The sequence below is a fragment of the Pyxicephalus adspersus genome, chromosome 1 (genome assembly GCF_032062135.1).
Source record: "Pyxicephalus adspersus chromosome 1, UCB_Pads_2.0, whole genome shotgun sequence".
NCBI classification, from domain to species: domain Eukaryota; kingdom Metazoa; phylum Chordata; class Amphibia; order Anura; family Pyxicephalidae; genus Pyxicephalus; species Pyxicephalus adspersus.
Genome location: NC_092858.1, coordinates 77432453 through 77453976, shown reverse-complemented (window position 1 = coordinate 77453976; position 21524 = coordinate 77432453). Strand labels below are relative to the sequence as shown.

General features: G+C 35.2%; 1 protein-coding gene and 1 long non-coding RNA gene across 2 annotated transcripts; both read left to right on the top strand.

Moving 5' to 3' along the window:
- The first annotated feature begins 5725 nt into the window (after positions 1-5725).
- MYH15 (myosin heavy chain 15) lies at positions 5726-17093 on the top strand. Its single transcript, XM_072404763.1, is given in 16 exon segments — positions 5726-5744; positions 5917-6041; positions 7484-7587; positions 8028-8171; positions 8342-8498; positions 8845-8872; positions 10871-11020; positions 11778-11901; positions 12382-12500; positions 12539-12794; positions 13645-13887; positions 13994-14170; positions 14634-14779; positions 16203-16209; positions 16294-16530; positions 16848-17093. Coding segments are annotated over 15 exon segments (2214 nt in total). The 5' UTR covers positions 5726-5744; positions 5917-5950; the 3' UTR covers positions 17079-17093.
- Positions 9499-10463, top strand: LOC140333518 (uncharacterized). The gene is made up of 3 exons (XR_011921381.1): positions 9499-9632; positions 10202-10300; positions 10394-10463. It is a non-coding gene; the product is annotated as an uncharacterized lncRNA (long non-coding RNA).
- Positions 17094-21524: the final 4431 nt, after the last annotated feature.

Here is a 21524-nt window from a genome sequence, read left to right as displayed (position 1 = left end):
AAGCAAAAGTACCCTGTTAAATGTAGAGCAGCCTTTCTTTATCGTTTTAACATGGAGGAACCCTTGCTTACATTACTATATCCACAGCTCGCAGTACAATAATGTGGTAGTCAGTGCGAAGAATGACACCCCTATAGAAGATCATTTGTATCACTTAATCTAATATTGGAGGCACAAATTGCTCACTGCTTAAGGAACCCCTAGCAACCTCTGGAGGAAGCCTGGTTGAGAACCCCTTGAAGTAGAGGGCATAGGGTCACTTTGAAGCACACATAACCCAACAACCTTAATGTCTGTGCTCATTTGTGATAATTAACACTGTATATGCACGTATCTATTGTGGGTAAATATTTAACATACCTGTAGCACATATGTTTAAATATTATTTTTAAAATAAATTAGGGAGGTGATGATTTTTCTTTTGTTTCTCTTTTAATATTAAAATAGTAAATATTTGTAAATCGCATTGTTATAACTTTATTAATATTACATGTTGTCCTATTTTACAGTGTAACGTATCCCCTACATGTAATACTAAGAGTTTATAACAGAATTGAGTGTATCTTACATTAGTCAACAGCATCTTTTGATGGTATGTGCTGTTATTTATGAAAAACATTACTTGGTTTGCTATGGTTGGGCTCCAGGCCTACAGGTATAAAATATTCACTACAGGCTGAACTGTACAATCTACATTTTGAGGAGCATACAAGCACCCTACCTGCTCAGTACTTTTAGTTTTGCATACTTGTCCTTTCTTGACCCTACTGATCACATCTTGTGATGCCGTAAGGAAATTTCCAGATATATCCACCAGACTGCTTGCTGGCTTAAACATATACATATCCGTAAGAAAAAAAAAATACTAAAGATGCACTCAAACATGGACATTCCCAGTTACCCTATGAACTGTTCTCTGAATTCTAGTTTCAGTGACTGTCAGCTTTCTGGTCTTAGAACTATGTTGTTTGCAGGATATCATTACCTTATTTGCTAACTTTCAACAACTAGGCAAATAAGTAAATCAAAATTTGCTGTGATGTCTACTTCTGTTTATGGAGTGCAGGTATTGAAGCTGGTTAGCCAGACAACTAGCCTCTTTAGATAGTCAGCAATGATTGTCTCCATTTTTCTCCCAGTACAGTGCTTACATAAATGTTTAACCTAGACCTTCTTCTGTCCTGAATCAAGCACACAATGTTTTTGTTCCCCTTGTTCAATAAAGGTTTACTGAAGAATAAAAAATGCTTTGATTTCAAAGATATAGAGAAAAAAACTGTGAGAGACATTTTCAAACTAGTGTTATGTGAGTCTACCACTACATTTGTGTAGGCCATATCTAATTAGCATAGTAACAATATTTGGAGTTTTTTTGTAATTCTTTTCTACCTTTAGGGAAAAGAAAGTGATGGAATATCAGATAACAACTAGTGCTGATGCCTGCTGGTTTAGTTCCACTATATTGTATTGAGTATTAGAGTTTAATAGACCTATGTAAGTTACCATTGCTGAATTCATTACAGTACAGTATTCTGTTTTGATGAAATGTAGCAGGAGAGCCCATACTCAATCTCTCAGATCCTAAATTTTAGGGGATTTTGTAGCTCTCGCATAGTTCACTGGCAGTATGGATATCCTGATTATACATTCTGAAAGTAAAACCCTGCTTCTGTTTCACCTTTCTGCTCTGTGTCTATACTTAAGTGCCTGGCAAAGTTCCACACCGTTCTTGCATAGCTTTTCTTAACTGTCCGTCATTTTCTGCTAACACCTCTCACTGTTCACATTACATCCTCTAGAAATTGGTCCAAATAGTTTTTACTTGCCACAATGAAACAGTTTATCAATAGATCAAATCCAATTTATTTCAGAGCTTCTAAAAGAATCCACTTTTATTAGAGCTAAAATTTAATAGTCCAATGTGTGTACATGCATTCTATTATATACTATGTCTATTTGTAGTTTCTGTACATATAGAATACCATTTTAATTGGCACAGATTATAACAAGCAATCAGGCATAAAAATATATTGTAAACATAAGTTTTTCTAAATAATGAATTATAAACAATATTTTAGGCATCAATTGGGTAGAGTTTGCTTTATAAATAGATAAAACACAAATTCAATCTCTATCTAAGAAGTAGATAAAGCCATGTACTGCTCTACATCTAAAGTATTACCCTTAATAAACGTTTACTCTTTATATATGTTCTCAGTTCAGCTGTTAAGAAATACATTATTTTATACACTCTTTGAACCTGGATCCATTTCATTTACCCCTACAGCTCACTGAAAGTTCTTATTGCCTTCTGAAAAGCGATTAAAGAAAAAACAATTGTCTTGGGGATGTCATCATTAGGGTAAAGGAAGTGTGAAAATAGATGCAGCTTTGCTTATTTCTCCATTAGTACATTCAAGCTTTTTGGCCTATTTAAATAGGTAAAAGTGTTTTCTCTGCTGTTTGGCAACATCGTATCTCCCAGACTGAACACGGTGAAAGAAAAGTAGATAGTTCACTGATTTCAGAAAAAAAATGATGAAGACAAGCATGTTAAATGTTCCTGCATTGTCTCTAAGCAGTGTGATATTTCTGTGACAACAGTTGCAATTGTTCCATGGAACCAGCCTTTCTGGACATGGACCTAGGAGTACAGCTGACACCAAAATGGGCAGAAGGATTGTGAGAATGGTGAGTTAAAATCCAAAGGCCAATGTCAGAAAAGTTATAAACTGATTGCCAAGGTCCATCAGTGTCTACACCACTTGTTAGTTTTTGGAGGGACTCAATTATAAAAGACTCCCGATCTCACTGTGCGATGCGAGATTCGGTGATAAAGGAAGACCTTTTCTTGCATTGATGAGGTGAATCTTGGCTGCCAAAAAATTAGTAAACAAATAAGCCAAATAAAAAAATATAAAAAGGGGTAATACTTTTCACATCAGAGCTCCGGGAATACTATCCATCCTACTAGGACAGAATGAGACATGCTGGTAGTAGGAGCTCTTTGCTACAGTTTTCTGTCAAATCCTACTGTGGGGGCTAATATAACCCTGAAGGTACTAGACTTCCTGCATACCTCAGTGGAGAAAGTGATCCTCATACAAACTGACAGCTGGAGCAGCTTTGTGTCCAGATGTAAATCTGCAGTGAGGTTTTGTGTGTTACTTTTAATTGTAATGAATGATAATTACATTAAAAAATTGTTTCAATTTGACATAAGAGCCTATTGCTGTTGATCGATGTAATAAATAATTACGGTAAATCTACTGTTATTCATTGTTCTATAATATTAAAGCACCAGAAAGAGCTTTATGTATACACTTTAATTGTGAACCACTGATTCTGCAAGCCTGTATACCATGCCCATCAGAATATTTTTGTAGATACCGTGATGCACCTTGGGGCACTCTAAAAGCACTGTACAGCCTGGCTACAAGAAATAAGGGGAACATTACATGGAATACTAATGGAAATTTTAGTAGGCCATCATTGACTTAGAGATCCATAGCAAATGTGAAGATCAGAGGTGCTGGCATCACATTCCCTTTCTAATCTGCTTGCTTGTTCCAGTTCTGTGATTTATACAGTACTGCACTGCAGATGGTCAGACAGGCAGCTGGTATTTTAGAATGGGGTCTGCAATGGCAGCTAGTTTATTTCTTTCATTCCAGTTTATCTGTAAGCTGAATTGACCTTAATTTAGTTGCCATTGTGCTAGGCAGCCTTTTAGCTAAGTGAATTCTATTGTTTGCTTAGGGTTCCTATATAAACCAACTAGTGAAGTACTTGTGTGATATTGTTTTAATAAAATGAACCCTTGCCAAGTACATATCAAATCACAGCCTTCTACATTGAACTCCACAGTTTAAAGGTACTTGAAAAGTTATTCTAACAATCTTAATAATGTGCCTTCATCCTAGATAAAGTTGTCATCACTCTTAAAAAAAAAACAACAAATGGTCTTTGTGGACAGAGGAGGACTTTTGTAAACACAAAACCTGCGTTTGATGTTGATCATCATATGCTGTATAATAGATGCTAGATAATAAATGAAAGGCTAGGAGCAAGACTATTTAGAATTATTCTGAATTTTATGAGCAAATTTGCTGATGTCAGGGTCCATTTACTTTGCCGTGGGGTGTTTTTTTGAGCATCTGCTGTGTGTTAAAGTAACGTATTCAACACACCTGGACATAACATTCCAATGCATGAGACTTGTACTATTGCATACATGTCAGTCCAGTGTCTCAAAAGCCCATACAGTTTGTGGCCAAATCTATTTTGACTGCTTACCATAAAAAAGTTTCAAATGCTGCTGTAAACAGACAACGGTACAAACCTCAAATCTTCCAAATACTTTACTCACATAATAAACAAGTGCATGGTGCAGAACAATGATGACACCATGGACTGTGAGTGCTGACATCTCTCAGAACACACCTGACAGAGGTTACTTACTACAAAACCAAGAATGGAAATAGTAGCTAGATTTCAACTTTTTGGTATATTTAAAGCCAAGAGAAATATGTATTATAATGTAACATACTGGCCCTCTTAGTACGGTGGATACATTAATTTCCTATTTTAGGTACAGAAATTATCCTGCAGACTTTCATTGTCCTTGTAACTTTCGATTAAAATGTTCCCAAATCTTTCCAGCTATTTTTGTAACTAAATACAACTCCCACCTTGTGGAATTCCAAGCTCAGAATTTGCTGCTTCCTAATTTAAACTCAGAAATTACAGAATGCCAATTTTCCTTTTAGTCCTTCAGTACATTCTTGCACATTGTATTTGTACAGCAGCTGCTCCATCTGCTGGCTGCTGTACAATGTACATATTAGAAAAAGTCAAAGGTCTCCCCTTGATCAATTGGCTAAAGGCCAAAAAATTAAATGGAAAAAAACAACTTATTTTTTAAAATCAGATCTTTTATTAGGTTTAGGACCTTCCTGGATAAAAAATGGGGCAGTAAGCATGCTTGTCTCTTCTCCTATCTATGAAAGATCTTCTGGAATCTGGTTTCCCAAAAATGTTTTGCGGCTCCAGACTATTTTTCTTTAGTGGAAGAGGAGGCAAAATGGCTCTTTTGATAGTAAAGGTTGCTGACCCCTGCCTTAGGGCAGTAAGTGTACTACTGGCTTGTTTTTAGGTTAAAATAATGAGGCTGAAAAACAACAAAAACAAACACAGCCACCACATCTTTGAACTCTGCATTTGGATCTCAGGGGAAGCAAGCTCCACTATTCATAATTCTAAAAAGATAAACTACTGTACCATAAGAAGAACAACTGCAGTAGCTTTTTTCTGTTTTATTTGCTTATAAATTCAGGTTTGTATATTTCATAGTAAATGTTAATAATGCTCTGCACAATCATACCATAAAAAGGAAAAATATTTTACAACAGACTACAGTTCATTATAAGCACCTTTGTTTTCCAACTGGAGCTGAGGAGTACATATTTTATCTCATGTTTAATGGCATGTGATTAGGAAAATAATTTCCCTGTTCCATTAGGTCATTTATCAACAATGTAGCAACAATCCAGTGAAGAGACAAACAAGAGCCAGAAAATCCCCCTCCTTCTGGAGCTGTATGATAAATGTCTGCACCCATCTCCCCACACCCTGCAGACTAAATTAGAATCTAATGAAAAGTACTTGGCCCAGTTGACCTTGGAGACCTCATATAAAAGCCAGAACTCATCCAGTGCTCATTATCAAATCATTTACTTGACAGGGTATGCACTCCACAGTCTTTTCAATTCATACATATGATGATATACATGTAGACACTGGATAGAGTTAAATGAATACATCAGGGCTGAAAGTACAATATATTGACTGCAGCTATTCTAACAATTTCAGTTCCATACTTTCTATACTGTTATAATCATTTTGCTTGTTTTACAGTAGCTGATTGTGATTATTACCTACGACTGTCAAAATGATGGACATGTCGGAATTCGGGGAAGCTGCTTCCTACCTGAGGAAGAGTGAAAGAGAACTGATGATACAGCAGACAGTGGCATTTGATGGCAAGTGACTGCTTACTGATATCATTGGATGTTTTGGTCTGAATCACGCACATTCCCTTTTTTTTTTTTTTTTTATGGCAGTTCCTGCTATTTAATTTAATATTAGTAGTACTGAAGCAGTAGGAAGTATTACAGCCTAATTAATGCATATATATTTATAATGATTATACCTGATTAGCTTCACCAATTTTTTTATTGACATTTAGAAACAGATGTGCAGTAATACTAATCAATTTTCCATTTTAACACCATATGATTATTATGATTCCTAACCTGTATTGATAAAGAACAGCCAGACCAAATTAAAGACAGCAAAGCCTGTGCCCCCATATAATAAGAAAATATTATTCTTTCATTGAGAACAAAAGATTGTTCTTACCAATTCAGTGAATGGATGGAAAATGAAGTTTGATCTTAGTATAAAAAAGTTATATAAAATATACATTTTATATAAAAGTATATAAAATAAAAAAGTAGTCAAAATTATTCAGATAAAAATGAAGTTGTTTGTAACACCAATATGATTCTTTGTTTTTTTGGGGGGTTAAACTTAACTGATTTCATTTCAGTTCCATGTCTGTTCTATTCTTTATTCTTCACATTTATATACAGGATTTGGTCACATTCAAAAACTCTTTGTATCCTTATGATTATGCATTTTAAAATTTAGTAAGAACTTTATTTATTGGCATAGCACTGACAAGTCCCGGGGACCTTTACAAAGTCCATTCACATTATTCTTTGTCCGACCAAAAGTCTACTACACACAGGAAGACCTGCTGCCAGTTTTACACTTGACTCATCAATACATTCTCCAATCAGTAATCGATTGGTCAGAAGTTCTTAAACACAAAACACGCCTGGCCTTCAAATTAATTTTTTATTATGTTTGTTGGACAATATTTTTTGTTTGTACACACAGCACAGCATGTCTGCTCTCAAACAGTATGTATCTATATGTCTTCTCTACCAACACCCATTGAAGGACGGGAGAATCAGTTAGTTCCGATCAGTGGGACATAGTTTTTACCCCCAATTAATTTCCTCTCAATGTGTACCATCCTACTATTTATTGTTTCTAATGATCTAATGAACTAATGTCCTGCTAAAAAAGTATAAACATAAAGGTATGAGTTATCTCTAAATGTATGACTTGTATTAATGTCAGACTGTTAATCTGTTATACTAATGATCACTGTGGTTGCTTCCTCTTCTTTTTCAGTTCTCTTTTCCCCGTTTTGTTCACTTTACTGTTTTTTACATTTGTAAACAAATTTTTAGGTATTTATTTTTTACTCACGATTTTGTACTTTTCTGCAATGTTACACTGTTATTAGATTGTAAATGTCTTCTCAATTAATATTAAAGTGTGGAAAAAAAGTAAAAAAAAACACACTAGAACAAGCAGAGCTCTAAAATAAAGTTTTTACTTCATTAAACAGGAAAGAAGAAATGCTGGATACCTGATGAGAAGGAAGCTTATTTGGAGGCTGAAATTATAGAGACAGGTGCAGGAAAAGTCACGGTTGAGATTGCAGATGGAAAGGTAAAATACAAATATATCACTCTAAAAAGAATATAAAAGTAATGCAGTAATAAAAAATGTAAAAATGCCAGCAAAGGGCACATAAATGCTGTAGTATAGTTAGGTCTATTTAATGTACAGCGCTGCGTAATATGTTGGCGCTATATAAATCCTGTTTAATAATAATAAAGGTCTGATTGGCTGTTAATAGGACCACTATTAGGACTATATAAAATTGCCTGTGACTGTATATGCTTAATATGATAGCTTTCAGTATATTAAAGAAAGGATGTTAAAGGATAACAAAATACTGGCTATATACAAGAGGTTATTCTTTTAGGCATTCTTAATTCTTAGTGTGCTTTGTGTATTTCTTCTAGTTCTGTGCAATACTCTGTTTTACCTTTGTGACACTTACATTTACATTTTACATTTGTCACTGCTGTTCTTGTTTTTTATAGACTGTTGTAGTAAAGGAGGGAGATGTACAGCAAATGAATCCTCCAAAGTTTGACATGATTGAAGATATGGCTATGTTAACTCACCTCAATGAGGCATCTGTGCTATCTAATTTGCGAAAACGCTATGCTAATTGGATGATCTATGTAAGTAATTCAGATTATGCCATCTACCTTGTTAACCTACAAACTTAGATTCATGTTTACATCTTTTTTTTACTTTTTGTCTGATGTTTTGTTTTTAAGGATTTTTGATTTTCGGTGCTAATAATATTGTGATCTAATTTAGACAATTACATTTATTTCCTACAACACAGACCTATTCAGGTCTCTTCTGTGTCACTGTGAACCCATACAAATGGCTTCCAGTCTACAAGACAGAGGTGGTCGCTGCTTACAAGGGCAAGAGACGTTCTGAAGCCCCTCCTCATATCTTCTCCATTGCTGACAATGCTTACCATGACATGTTGCGCAGTAAGTACAATTTTATTTCAGTATACTAGCCTCATAGCACCTCCATTATCTATGATTTTTTGTGGGTATTCTGACACTGGTTTTTAGATCTGGCCCAGGATAATCCCGTGTCTATTATGTTTATTGTAAGACATAAACACGTCTTTGAATTCTGATTCTGGCTCTGTTTCTTGTATAGAATATTACAGGTAAAAAGTGTTGTTAACACGTCACCTATTGCTATGAGCAAGACGTTCACATCCATTATTAATTTTTTTATATTTGATGCTTTCTAACCAAAAGTATTTGTTATATACCTTGAATTGTATATCATGGCTTAAGATATCTGCATGTTTTTGTTTGTTAGATCGTGAGAATCAATCAATGTTAATCACGTAAGTAAGACTGGAAATGTATATAAATATATAACAATATATCTGGCACATATGTCTTTTAGCAATCTACCTGTGTGTGTCACTCAGTTTATCTTTTTATGTCATTTGCTTGACTTTTCTCTATGCCATTCAGAGAATATCCACAAAGTTTACAATTTCTTTACTCTTTTACACCCTCCAAAATTACTATACTTTTTTGTTTTTATACCCCCGGTCTGCAATAAATGTGTACTGGATGCTTATATAGGTAGCCAATCTCAATAAGTATACCTGGCAACACATCAGATGCTATCGGCTAGTATAACATGAATAAAGAACAATCTCTGTTGACTTTCATTTGAACATAGTAGAACATATTTGTGGGTAGGTTTATTTTTTAGGTAATAAAATTTGTAGTATATTTTTCAAATATGAACCAGTGATAGCAGCTACTTCACAGCCCAATATCAGAATGCTTTTTATTCATCACTCAATATCTACTGTGACTGCAGCAATCAGTACATTATGGGGCTATTCCACCCCTAAAATAGTTTAAAAAATGCCTCTTGTGTCCATTGTTCAATGTGTCCCCCACTAGCACTGCCAGCAATGTCTTATAGACTGCCCATAGCCATGTTGTAATGAATTCAATGGTCTTGGTGTTTTATTTCAGACCAGGGTAAATTAACTTATGTTAGTCACTTTGGTTTCTTACAGGGTAAATTCATTAGGATCCACTTTGGTACCACTGGCAAATTGTCTTCTGCTGATATTGAAATTTGTAAGTTGATACATTTCTCAGTTATAGAGAATATTCCTTATCTCTGTTTAGGTGCCGTTAACCTTTTTTTTCTGAGTACATTTAGAGATAGTTACCCTGTTAACCTGACCATTCAGGATGAAGTGACAATGTCACTGCAAAGAATCCTTATAAAACTTACCAGTGGTGATTCCCTTGAGCATGGCCATAGACAGTAAATGGGCCTAGTCGTCAGCTCCACTATCACAGGAATGATCACATTTTTCCCTATAGCTGCAAGCATCAGGTAATGCAGCTATCACCCAGATAGCAGAGGCAGGCAGCACCTACCATCAATAAAATGAAGGTCTGAATCAAGAAAGGGTTTGGGGATCAGTGCTTATGGGTTATTTCTAAGGACTACTGGGCTCACAAAGAAGCTGGGTGAGGTCCAGGTTGAGGGGAAAAGGGTGGTAACTCTAGGAATATTAAACAATAATCTCTTACCTTTTGATTTTTAATAAAATAATATAAAGTTAAACGAAAGATAAAAACCATATGCATACTTAATATTCTAACACTATCATGATGTGGCCTTCTTACAATTGTAGATCTGCTGGAAAAATCCAGAGTCATTTTTCAACAGCCTGGAGAGCGAAGCTACCATATCTTTTACCAGATTACCAGTGGGAAAAAAAATGAACTACAAGGTGAGGTCACATAACCAGTCAACTAATATCAGTGGAACATTGTAAGTTTTCTACATAGTGAAAACAAGAAAATTGAACTGTTTGTCTTTGCAGATATGCTGTTAGTGAGCACAAATCCTTACGATTTCCACTTTAGCTCACAAGGTGTTGTTACAGTGGACAATCTAGATGATGGTGAAGAATTAATTGCAACTGATGTAAGTATATTAAGACCAGAAATCTATGTGATCAGTACATTTTACTATCCAATCTAGCAGAAGCTAAAACCATTAAGGTAAATACAATTTCACGTCATTTACTAATCAAGCTGAACATTTATTCTGTTACATGAACACTCTCTATACCTAATAATAGATGATCCTTCATATTTGTTGTTCAGTAAACTTTTGTTTTCAGCTTTCAGACTTTTCTCATTTTTTTGGATCACCCAGCTTCACTGATGAAAATGTATTCTCTCCAGCCTTGGAGAGCTTTAATAAATCAGGCCCAGTATCTTGTAAATTGATAGTCCACAACTTAGGATTTGAAGAAGTGGAGAAATCTAATATCTTATCAATAGTTTTTTTTTAGACATTCATATTTATGCATTTGCTTGCAACCAGGTGCCATGGACCCATTTCTGGTTCTTCACCAGCTGCGCTGTAATGGTGTGTTGGAAGGAATTCGTATTTGTCGCAAAGGCTTTCCAAACAGGGTTCTTTATGCTGACTTCAAACAGAGGTAGATACAGAGATAGTCACTAGAAATTCCTTATTTTAAAGGAAATGCCTTGTTCCTTATTGTATTATATATGTGATATTTTGTGGCATAAGCACCATGTAATGTGAATATCATCTATCATTTAAATATGTTTAGTAAAGTCTCTTTAGTTTTATGTTTCAGATATTATTTCTAGCTACACAAATACACATACCGGAAGATACATCAGCCATGGTCTTGATAAGTATATTATATAGCCATATTAAAGCTGAAGTTATGATATGTCAAAACAACCCCTGCAATGGGGCTCCCTACGTACTGCAAGGGTTAAAATGTATTTGTAAAGAGTGTACTATTAAAAAGGATTATTACTATATTACTATTTATCCCCAGCTTCCCCAGCATCCAGCATTTTTTTCTCCAGGTTGTTGGTGGGCACTTCGTGTCCTCACCAATAATGCGGGACTCCTCGTCCTGTATTGTACGTGATTATGTCAAAACAACAGAACAAAAGAGAAGCAGCTTTAGGATGCTAGTAATGCAGAAATGGGGAAATCTGTGGGAGCAAGAGATAATTTAAATAAAAGTGCTTTTTATTGGTACCCTAGAGGAAAATTAGCATTTACCATAGAAAGGAGGGCCCCAGTTTTGACATTTTACCAGAGTTAAGATTTAGGTCAATGATATATGCATATCAGCAGAGCTCATTGAAAACCGTAATTGTACAAAGTCATTAATACCATTATACTATGGTAAATCTTATGTGGATTTGTTGTAGATATCGTATACTCAATCCGAGTGCTATCCCAGAGGACAAGTTTGTAGACAGCAGAAAAGCATCTGAAAAACTTTTGGGGTCTTTGGATATTGATCACAGTCAGTATCGATTTGGTCACACTAAGGTAAGAAATGTAGAGATTATTATAGATTATAACAGTGAACTAGACAACAAATGGCAATTTACAAAACTAAAAGTAAATGGTTCTTAATCTTATTGACTTTTTCTGCCATTTGTTATTGTTGTATGACACATGGTCTCAATTAAAGTTTATTTTAATTAATAATAATTTTAATATTAATAATTTTTATTGTGTTGCTATTGCAAAGAGTACTCTTTTACCACAAAAAACACAAATACAGATTCCCCAGCAGCCTTTAACACTGAAAGATAGCTCCCGTAGCTAAACTTACCCGATCTCCAGAGCTGTCCTTCACAGACTCTTTCAGGCACTGATCCAGCACAAGTCGACTTCTAGGGGATGGTAAAGGAACGTGTGTATTCTGCTGTATAAGAGTTAGAAAAGTCAGTGTTACTATTCTTCCCTGCAATTTACATTGTAGCAAACAAGCCCATAAGAATCAACATTATCGTTATCATGTAGGTGTTTTTCAAAGCTGGTTTGCTTGGACATCTTGAAGAAATGCGGGATGAAAGATTAGCTAAGATTCCTGTGTCTTCAATAACTGTCAATGTATAATTTCTGAGGATTGTTATGAATTCGTGATTACAATGTAAATGTATGCTGTTCTTTCTATTAGGGATGCATTGCTTGTGATTCAATGGAATATTCGTGCTTTTATGTCAGTAAAAAACTGGCCTTGGATGAAGCTTTACTTCAAGATCAAGCCCCTGTTGAAGTCTGCTGAGACTGAGAAGGAAATGGCTAACATGAAGGAGGATTTCCTTAAACTAAAGGAAGCTCTTGAAAAATCTGAGGCCAGGAGGAAAGAACTTGAGGAGAAGCAAGTCACTTTAGTCCAGGAGAAAAATGATCTCACTCTTCAGCTACAAGCGGTGAGAAACTCTAAAATGTGTAATATATTTATAAGCGTGTGAGAAGGTTTAAGTACTGCAAAAATATTAATATCTCTCAGATAAACCATTGATGATGCTTCTGTGTATACTTCTGATGGTAGACTTAGTGCTTATGTCATTTGGTCAGCTTAAGTCCTTCCTGATCAAACATTTTGATACGTCTGACCTGTATTATTGTAAAGATGAAAGTATAGAAGCACACAAACGAAAACTGCCTATTAGCATCACCAAATATCCAAACATTTAGTCCCCTGGTTTTCCTTTTAAGTTTACTGCGAGTGCAATATACATATACATGGTATCACTGTATACGTTTTTCCTAAATTTCTCTTGCACACACTACAAACTTTAATCCATCAATATAGAATCAGGAAAATGGAGAAATCAGCCTCACCTAATCACATGTCCAAAGCTGAACAGAATAGGAATAGTGAGTATCCAAATTCACAAAAGATGGCTCACTGCTAAAAACTCAGAATCTGGTAAAGATCGGTTATGTGCTCTGCATGCTCTATAATGTTTTTGTTTTAAATTTGGAAAAAATGGAACCTATGAAAGTTTTGTATCTCAGTTAGAGGAATGTTTCCTCACATCCTGTCCAGGTGGCACAAGATGCTGGGACTTTGAAGTAAATTATCCATATAGATGTAGAGAGAGTAGTAAAAACCTGAGGTTCTGATCCATTTTTTTAAAAGTAGTACGCTTCATCTTTACATCCTAGAATATATGCAGCCTAGAATATAAAATATCACAAAATAAATATGCTGTCAAAATATAAAATAATAACTGTAAATTGACTTAAAACATTCATATGTAAACTTTATTGTAGGAACAAGATACATTGGCTGATGCAGAGGAAAGATGTGATCTACTAATTAAAACAAAGATACAAATGGAAGCAAAAATTAAAGATCTGACAGAACGCATAGAAGATGAAGAAGAAATGAACTCAGAGCTCACTGCTAAGAAAAGGAAACTGGAAGATGAGTGTTCTGAACTCAAGAAAGATATTGATGACTTGGAGATAACATTGGCAAAAGCAGAAAAAGAGAAACATGCAACTGAAAATAAGGTGCGTGCCCTGATCTACGTTATGATAATGGCGGCTGCAGCAAAAGTACACTTCTTTATATTCAATGAATTGCTGCTTAATAAATATACCTGTTTCATCCATTCAGGTCAAAAACCTAACTGAAGAAATGGCAGCTCTTGATGAAACCATAACTAAACTTACTAAAGAGAAAAAAGCTTTACAGGAAGCGCATCAGCAAACTTTGGACGACCTTCAGGCTGAAGAAGACAAAGTCAATACCCTGACCAAAATGAAAACAAAGCTGGAACAACAAGTTGATGATGTAAGATCATGCTGAGATTTTCTTTAAATGTTAATGTTGTTGTTTTATTATTCTGTGTGTATGATGCGTTGTTAAATATACAAAACATATTTACTGTATATATATATATATCCAACAACAAATTGTATATACAAGTGAATTGGGAAGAATTGGAGGACAATTAGTAAGCAACTCATTTATATATAAAATACAAAATAGTTATTACTCATAATTTAAAAAAAAGTCTTTTTGATGATCTATCACCTGATCTATCACCTTATCACCTGACTTCAATGAGTGACAGAAGAAATATATATTCATGTAAAAAGAGCAATTTAAAATACTTATGCCAGAAGACACCACCATGAGAAGTTAGTAATTTATTGTCACTCCTATGTTTACCTATATATAATGTATATAGTAATACTGTTTATATAATGAATTATATTGATATAGACAGTTAAACTATCCTTATACATTTTAGCTTGAAGGTTCACTGGAGCAAGAAAAGAAAGTTAGGATGGATCTAGAAAGAGCAAAACGGAAAGTGGAGGGGGATCTGAAGCTGACACAGGAGAGTCTAATGGATGCAGAAAATGATAAGCAACAGATGGAAGAGAAATTAAAGAAGTAAGCCCATAATGTTTTCCTACTGAGTTTATTAGCAATAATAATTACAAGAGCTAAGACAGAAAACGATTTGTAAGTCAAAACACCAACTATAAAGAGAATGAATTGAGTAAGAGATATGCAGAAGACAATACATTATTAAATCAATATGTAATAGGTATCATTATCAATATATCAATATGTAATCAGTGTATGCTATTTAATACATATGCATCAATGAGACTTGAGAAACTGTTACCTGTGACCAGTTTTTCCCAACCAGGGTTCCTCCAGAGGTTGCTAAGGTTTCCTTGAGCAAAGAGAAGTTTCAGACTTTCAGGTCAGTTTACCCTACTGCCAGGTGCTACTTTATAAAAATGTTTAGTTTGTTTTAGATTTGGAGCTTAGAGTTTATGGTTAGTGTTCATTTAGAAGAATTAAAAAAGCTAAATTTACTCAATTCAACCATTAAAGCATGATCAAAGCAAACTTAATTTTTTTAGACACTTAGCAAGTCAATCTTAAAATGATTCCAAATTTAGCACATAAATATTGTGTTGCTGTCTTTTAAGAAAGATATGAAAACTTTTGAATGTATACCAGGGATTTTAAGCCAGTGACAATTTTTGGGACAACATTAACAACCTAGGTATATCTCTGGAAGTCACGAATAGCTGGCAATTGTGGAGGGATACGGGGTTAATTGGTCTATACAGTCACTCATCTCCTTTTTAATGATTTTTTTTATCTACGCCCTGCAATTCATTGTATTACTGTTCTAAAATGCTTATTATCTTAGAAGTAAAATAATGGGATTATTTGGAATTCTACCTTACAGGTGAGTTATCAAGGCTTCTCGAAGAGAAGGAATCATTAATTAGTCAGTTGTCAAGAGGGAAATCTTCTTTTACTCAACAAATTGAGGACCTGAGGAGACAACTGGAAGAAGAAACAAAGGTAATTCATGTGTAGTTAATAGCAGAAAGGTGCTATTAATCTGTTCCAGTAAATCACCTGTTACTCACTTTACATAATTGTTTACAGTTCTGAATTCCAAGAATACAGTTTAAGGAAAGAGCATCATTTAATGACTATGATTATTGATACTTAGTGTTATATTTAGAATTTTTCTATGACTTAACAAATTAAAAATAGAATTATATGAACAACAGGAACCCTGCATATTACAATGGAGGGTAGCTGGATGTTTGATGAAATGTTTACGGCAGTATTATGTTATACTGCAGTATAACATTCATTGGTTGCCATTGGCTTTACCCTCAGTTTCTGGTATTCCTTTTTTTAAAAGGAGTATTAGATATTGCATGAGTTTAGCATTTAATGCATAAGCATACATACCTTCCTCTGAGCATAGTGAATATATAAAACTGGAAAGAAGTCTTAAATCAGAATTCCTAACCAGGTTACTTGTTCTGGGTTATAGTCTTCAAGTACTAAACAAATCTGGTCAGCATAAGAGCCAGACAACTAACAATATGTTATATTTGGTGTAAGATGGTATGTTATGTTTATAGTACATATCCAAATTAATATATAACATTTCTTTTTCACACATTAGGAGAAACCAACAGCGCATAATTGAATCATTACAATCTAACCTGGATGCAGAAGCCAAAAGCAGAAATGAAGCCATCAGACTAAAGAAAAAAATGGAAGGAGATCTGAATGAAATGGAAATTCAGCTAAGCCATGCTAGTCGTCAGGCTACTGAAGCAACAAAATCCATGAGAAATCTGCAGGTCCAGATCAAGGCATGTGTATTACTGAATCACTTCTAAGTACAAGTTAGAGGCTTATTCACATGTTGGTGTTGTGGTATGACAAACATTATGCCAAACGCAACTTGCCCATCACATGAACTATAGTGCATTGCAGTGCACTCCTGGAAACACTACAGGTTAAATTTTTGGACTTATATAGGGAATAATGGGGGCTCTTTCAAAATAATCTGCAATGGGAACACCTAGGCATGCAAGTGTGGGAGAACAATTACTATGAAGATACCATGATGAATACGTCAGGATACATTCTTTTTTCAGCCTAAATGATTTGTTGTCTCCTATTCTAGGATCTTCAAGTCCAGCTGGATGACACCCTTCACCTTTCTGAGGACCTCAAGGAACAAGTAGCTGTCAGCGACAGGCGAAATAACCTGCTTCAAGCTGAGCTGGATGAATTGAGGGCAGGACTTGATCAGACAGAAAGAGCAAGGAAGCTAGCAGAGCAGGAACTTCTGGAAGCTACAGAAAGGGTCAACCTACTTCATTCACAGGTCCATATAATGTATAGATCTGTATAGATGTATAAATGTATAGGCCTAGTTAAAACCTATTTTTGAAGGCATGGTAGTTGCTATAATTATTATGATCACATTAGGTGAATATGAAATATTATATAAATAAGTTTTTTTTCATTTTCTAACAGTAGGCCTGAATCTGGGCTTATATGTTCATGTCTGACTTTCTAGATTTACCAACTTTGCTAAAAAAGATGTCTTTTGCTTGTATACCTCAGTAGCTCAAACTTTAATAAACACCACACAGAACTTAATGGATTCATTTCAGTAAGTAGAAAATGCATCCTTTTTAAAGAAAAGATTTTTACCTCAGTCATTTAATAATTTCTGAACAAATATTAATTTTTTTCAATTTTCTTTACCCTAACTTTACCATATACAATATACTCAAATATAAGCCAAGCTTTTTTTTTGTCCTTCAAACTTACATTTAATTTTAAATATCAGCTTCCATCCAAACCTCTCCTTATATCAGCAGTCACGTCACTTCATTCAGCTGCTGCCTTCTTGCTCTCAGCTACTTCATTCAGATTAGTTGTAGTTTATAGTTGCAGTTTATTCTTTCTGCTCACTGCTGCCACTATTTTCAATACCTGCTATGGATGGCAGCATAAAACAGGGTGCACAGGCTATGCAAGGCTGATCTAATATTATGCTTGTATTTAGAATAATATAAAAAAATCTTTGCATGAACCTTTTAGCACCTTTACAATGAAAGCATAGGGAAAGCAAAGAGTACTTTTATTTTTTTTGGACCGAAGTTCATGCTTGCTTTGTTTGGTAAGAATGTACCCAAACAACCTACACAGCATTCCATTACACTGTCTATAACCATAACTCAAAACAGGCTTTAGTTTTCATGAAATAAACCAACAATACTTACGTTTTTTTTTATCTCAAACACCTAAACCAATGGAATGTTTATAGAAAAAAAAAACATTTACTCACACTGCATTGGCTGTCATGGTAATAGCCAGGCTTGCATGAAACATGTTTCTCACTTGCCAAATAAAAGAGGAAAATGTAATACAATGTGTTCACTCCTATCCATCTACTAATAAAAACAAACAAACATAAACTGATTATAGATATAAAGATGCCAACATAAACAGAGCATATTCGACTTAGGTGTAACAATTACTGTGCCATTATGTTTCTGTCAAACATAAAAGTTGTTCCAGTGATCGGGCTGTGTCATTGCACACAACCCGCCCACTCTCCCATCGCATACTCAGATCCAGGGACGTGTTCCACGAACACCCAATGGGCCGGAGGAACATCCCCATTGGGCCGTAGTTTGCCTATGCCTGGTTTAGATCCCGGGATGAGCCTTTCTTAAATATGTTAATTCAGTGAGCTTCCTACTTTAGAAGATTAATGACCGATTTACCTGAAGTAAGGCAGTTGGAGGGTTGTGTGGTATCACAGGACACACAAAGTAGGAAAAGGAAAATACATTCCAGACTACATTTCCCAGGATCCCAGCAAAACAGAGAAAACCATTTGTCTACATGAGGAGAAGGATTGTAATTGTAGGACCTCAGTCTTAAAACTAGAAAGTTAAAAGGCATCAGAAGTCTTGGCTCTATGGATAGGTAAACAGCTACTGCTAAGCACAGTTACAGAATAGGTTTTTGAATTTGTAAAGTTTAGTTCCAAAGGTGTTACACAAAATATACAATAAACAACATGATTGCCAATATAAATTTCCTTATTAAATTTTGGTTTTTTTTGCAATTTAAGTTTTGGTCAGCTCCTCTTAAAATACCTTACTATGAAGAGTGACACTCTATATAGTCTGTGTACCTGATGTTTGTGGTTCCGGAAATGCACTGCCACAGATTTGTCAAAATCCAACTTTTATTCAGCTATACTATAATAGGACTAAATTTAAGAATAGAGACTGAAAGACAAAACTGTTCTTACTTAAATATTTTCCTGTTAAAATTTCCTATTATTTACACTTTGATGCAAGTTATCTTGCTAAAGATATTTCCCAGTTTGGTCCAAGGGCTGGCTCCTATCTAAGTTTATGGTGTATATGGAGGGAGAATAGAGATGGAGGCTGACCCATAGCTTGTAGGACTGATAAATAGAAGAACACCCACACATATAGGGTATTTTGTATGCTTTACTCCTAGTCAATAGTCAATTGTCTTTGGAAATTAGTACAGGTATATTGTGTGAGTTGTCAGCAAATTTTCACTGAGTTTCACTGATTTTTTTTATTCTCTGCCTTTCATTTCCATAGGTACGTGAAGAGGAGTAGACAGTCTGGAGACTCTGTGGGATTGTACTTCAGTCTACAGCAACTTAACATTTTCAAACTTTGTGAAATAAATATCATAATCAGCAATCAGCACCATTTTGTATATGGTTTTCATTTTTACATAATAGAATTTTGGGAAATGCCTTTGAATGAGTAAACACATTGTCTATGGCTTAACTCTCACCAAATCTATTGGCCTAATCTGCCTTGCAGTGCACTGTGTCTCTGTGTTGAGGCAAAAATCTTCATAAATCTTACTCCATATCATCCTAAGATTGGCAGAATAGTATCCATATATTTCTATAGTCATTAAAATAATATGTTCAAATAATTTAACATTATATAAAAAAAGAAAGTCATGGTGAAAAAGACTATTGCCCCGTTTCTAACTTAAACTTTCTTTAGACATATAGCATAAAAATGTAACAAAACATATGCCTCATACTGTGCAAGTAACCTAAGTATGTTAACAGAGCAAAACTTTGCAGGGAGACCATTTCTTGCAAAAGCTACACATAGTACCTAGAAGGCCATAGCAGACCCATTACTGTTTATCACAGAGAAGAGACTACTGGGTGGTGGGTTTGATATGACACAGGCTAAACTTGCTCCTTCAGTCATCTTCTTCCCAGCTTCTGCTAACAGTTCTTAGAGGCTCTTACATTTGTCACAAGTATAGGAGAGATCAGGTGCTGAGCTGGCAAACCTGTTGAGGAAGACAGAATATGAATGTGCTGGGATATTAGAAGATTGAAAAAAAGGAAGTAAACAGCTCTGACCTTGCTAAAGCTGGAATCCACCTTTTAGGATTCCATGGAAATATTGAAAATGTTCCCAAGCAATACTTTTCTTAGGTTATAGCAGCACTTTGTCTCCTGATGTAACATTATATTGGTTTCTGTCCATACCAAATCCCGTTTACAACCAATCAACATACTTATTTTACATCTAAATTAAAATTCTAAATTGGATAAAATACACGGAGAATTAGAATTGTTTCTGTTCAGCACATAAAAGTATGCCCAGCCTATAAAAATGTCCGCTGATCACTATTTTAGATTCATTTTTTAACAGTAGGCAAGCTGACCCTACCAATATACTGTTAATGCCTAATGCTCACAATGCTAACAATGGTTTCCATAGACTGCAAAATTATAACAAACACTTAGCTATGGAAAGAAGATTGTCTGCCAGCTGGCAATAACTCCAGACATAAAGAAAAAATAAACTCAAGAATACTTTATAAACAATAATGTCATTGTCCTGAAATATCTGGGCAGATATCAGTATAATACAAAATGTATGACTGTTCTTGCCCCAGATTGAGAGTTTTTCAAAGTGGAATGGGGAGAATGTGCAATAGATGTCCAGATGTGCCAAGTTAATAGGGGTCTAGTCACATAGATTCAAGGATGCAATTACTGCATTTAATGAATACTGACTTGATGAAGGTGTATATTTATGCAGGGTTTACCCCCATACATCTGTAGTCAGTGGGAGACAAAATGCTACAGCATTGGTGGTCAGTATTAGAACTATCCTTATGATGGTCTCTTGGTATCAGCAGCCACTTGAAGAAACTTGTGTTGTGCACCCCCAACTTTACCTCTGCAGAATTATGTCAGAACACGTCACGTGGAATATCAAATTGTTTTTACATGGACTCCACACCAGCTAAACTGTCATTGGTAATGGTGTTCAGACCCCAGACACTGTGTTGCTCCAGTAGTAGAGAGATCTGGTAGAAAAAGATGTAATATCACTTTTCCAACCTAGAAAGAGGTGTGGGAGAGCCTCTGCGTATGTGTTAGTCATTGCTCCTTCAGTACCTGAGAAACAGCCATAAATGTCTCACTGTACAACATATACATGGAGCTCACTAAAGAGCGAGGAGAAGCTCAGTGGCTTCTGGTGGGTCAGTCTGACCCTGATTACTTACCTTTCAATATAGGGAAGGATACCTGTTATTATTATCCAGTATTTCTATAGCACCGACATATTACACAGCGCTTTACAAAGTCCATAGTTATGTCACTAGCTGTCCCTCAAAGGAGCTCACAATCTAATGTCCCTACCATAGTCATTTCATAATAGTAGTCTAAGGCCAGTTTTTGAGGGAAAGCTGTATAACTTAACTGCATGTTTTTGGAATGTGGAAGGAAAGCGAAGTACATGGAGGA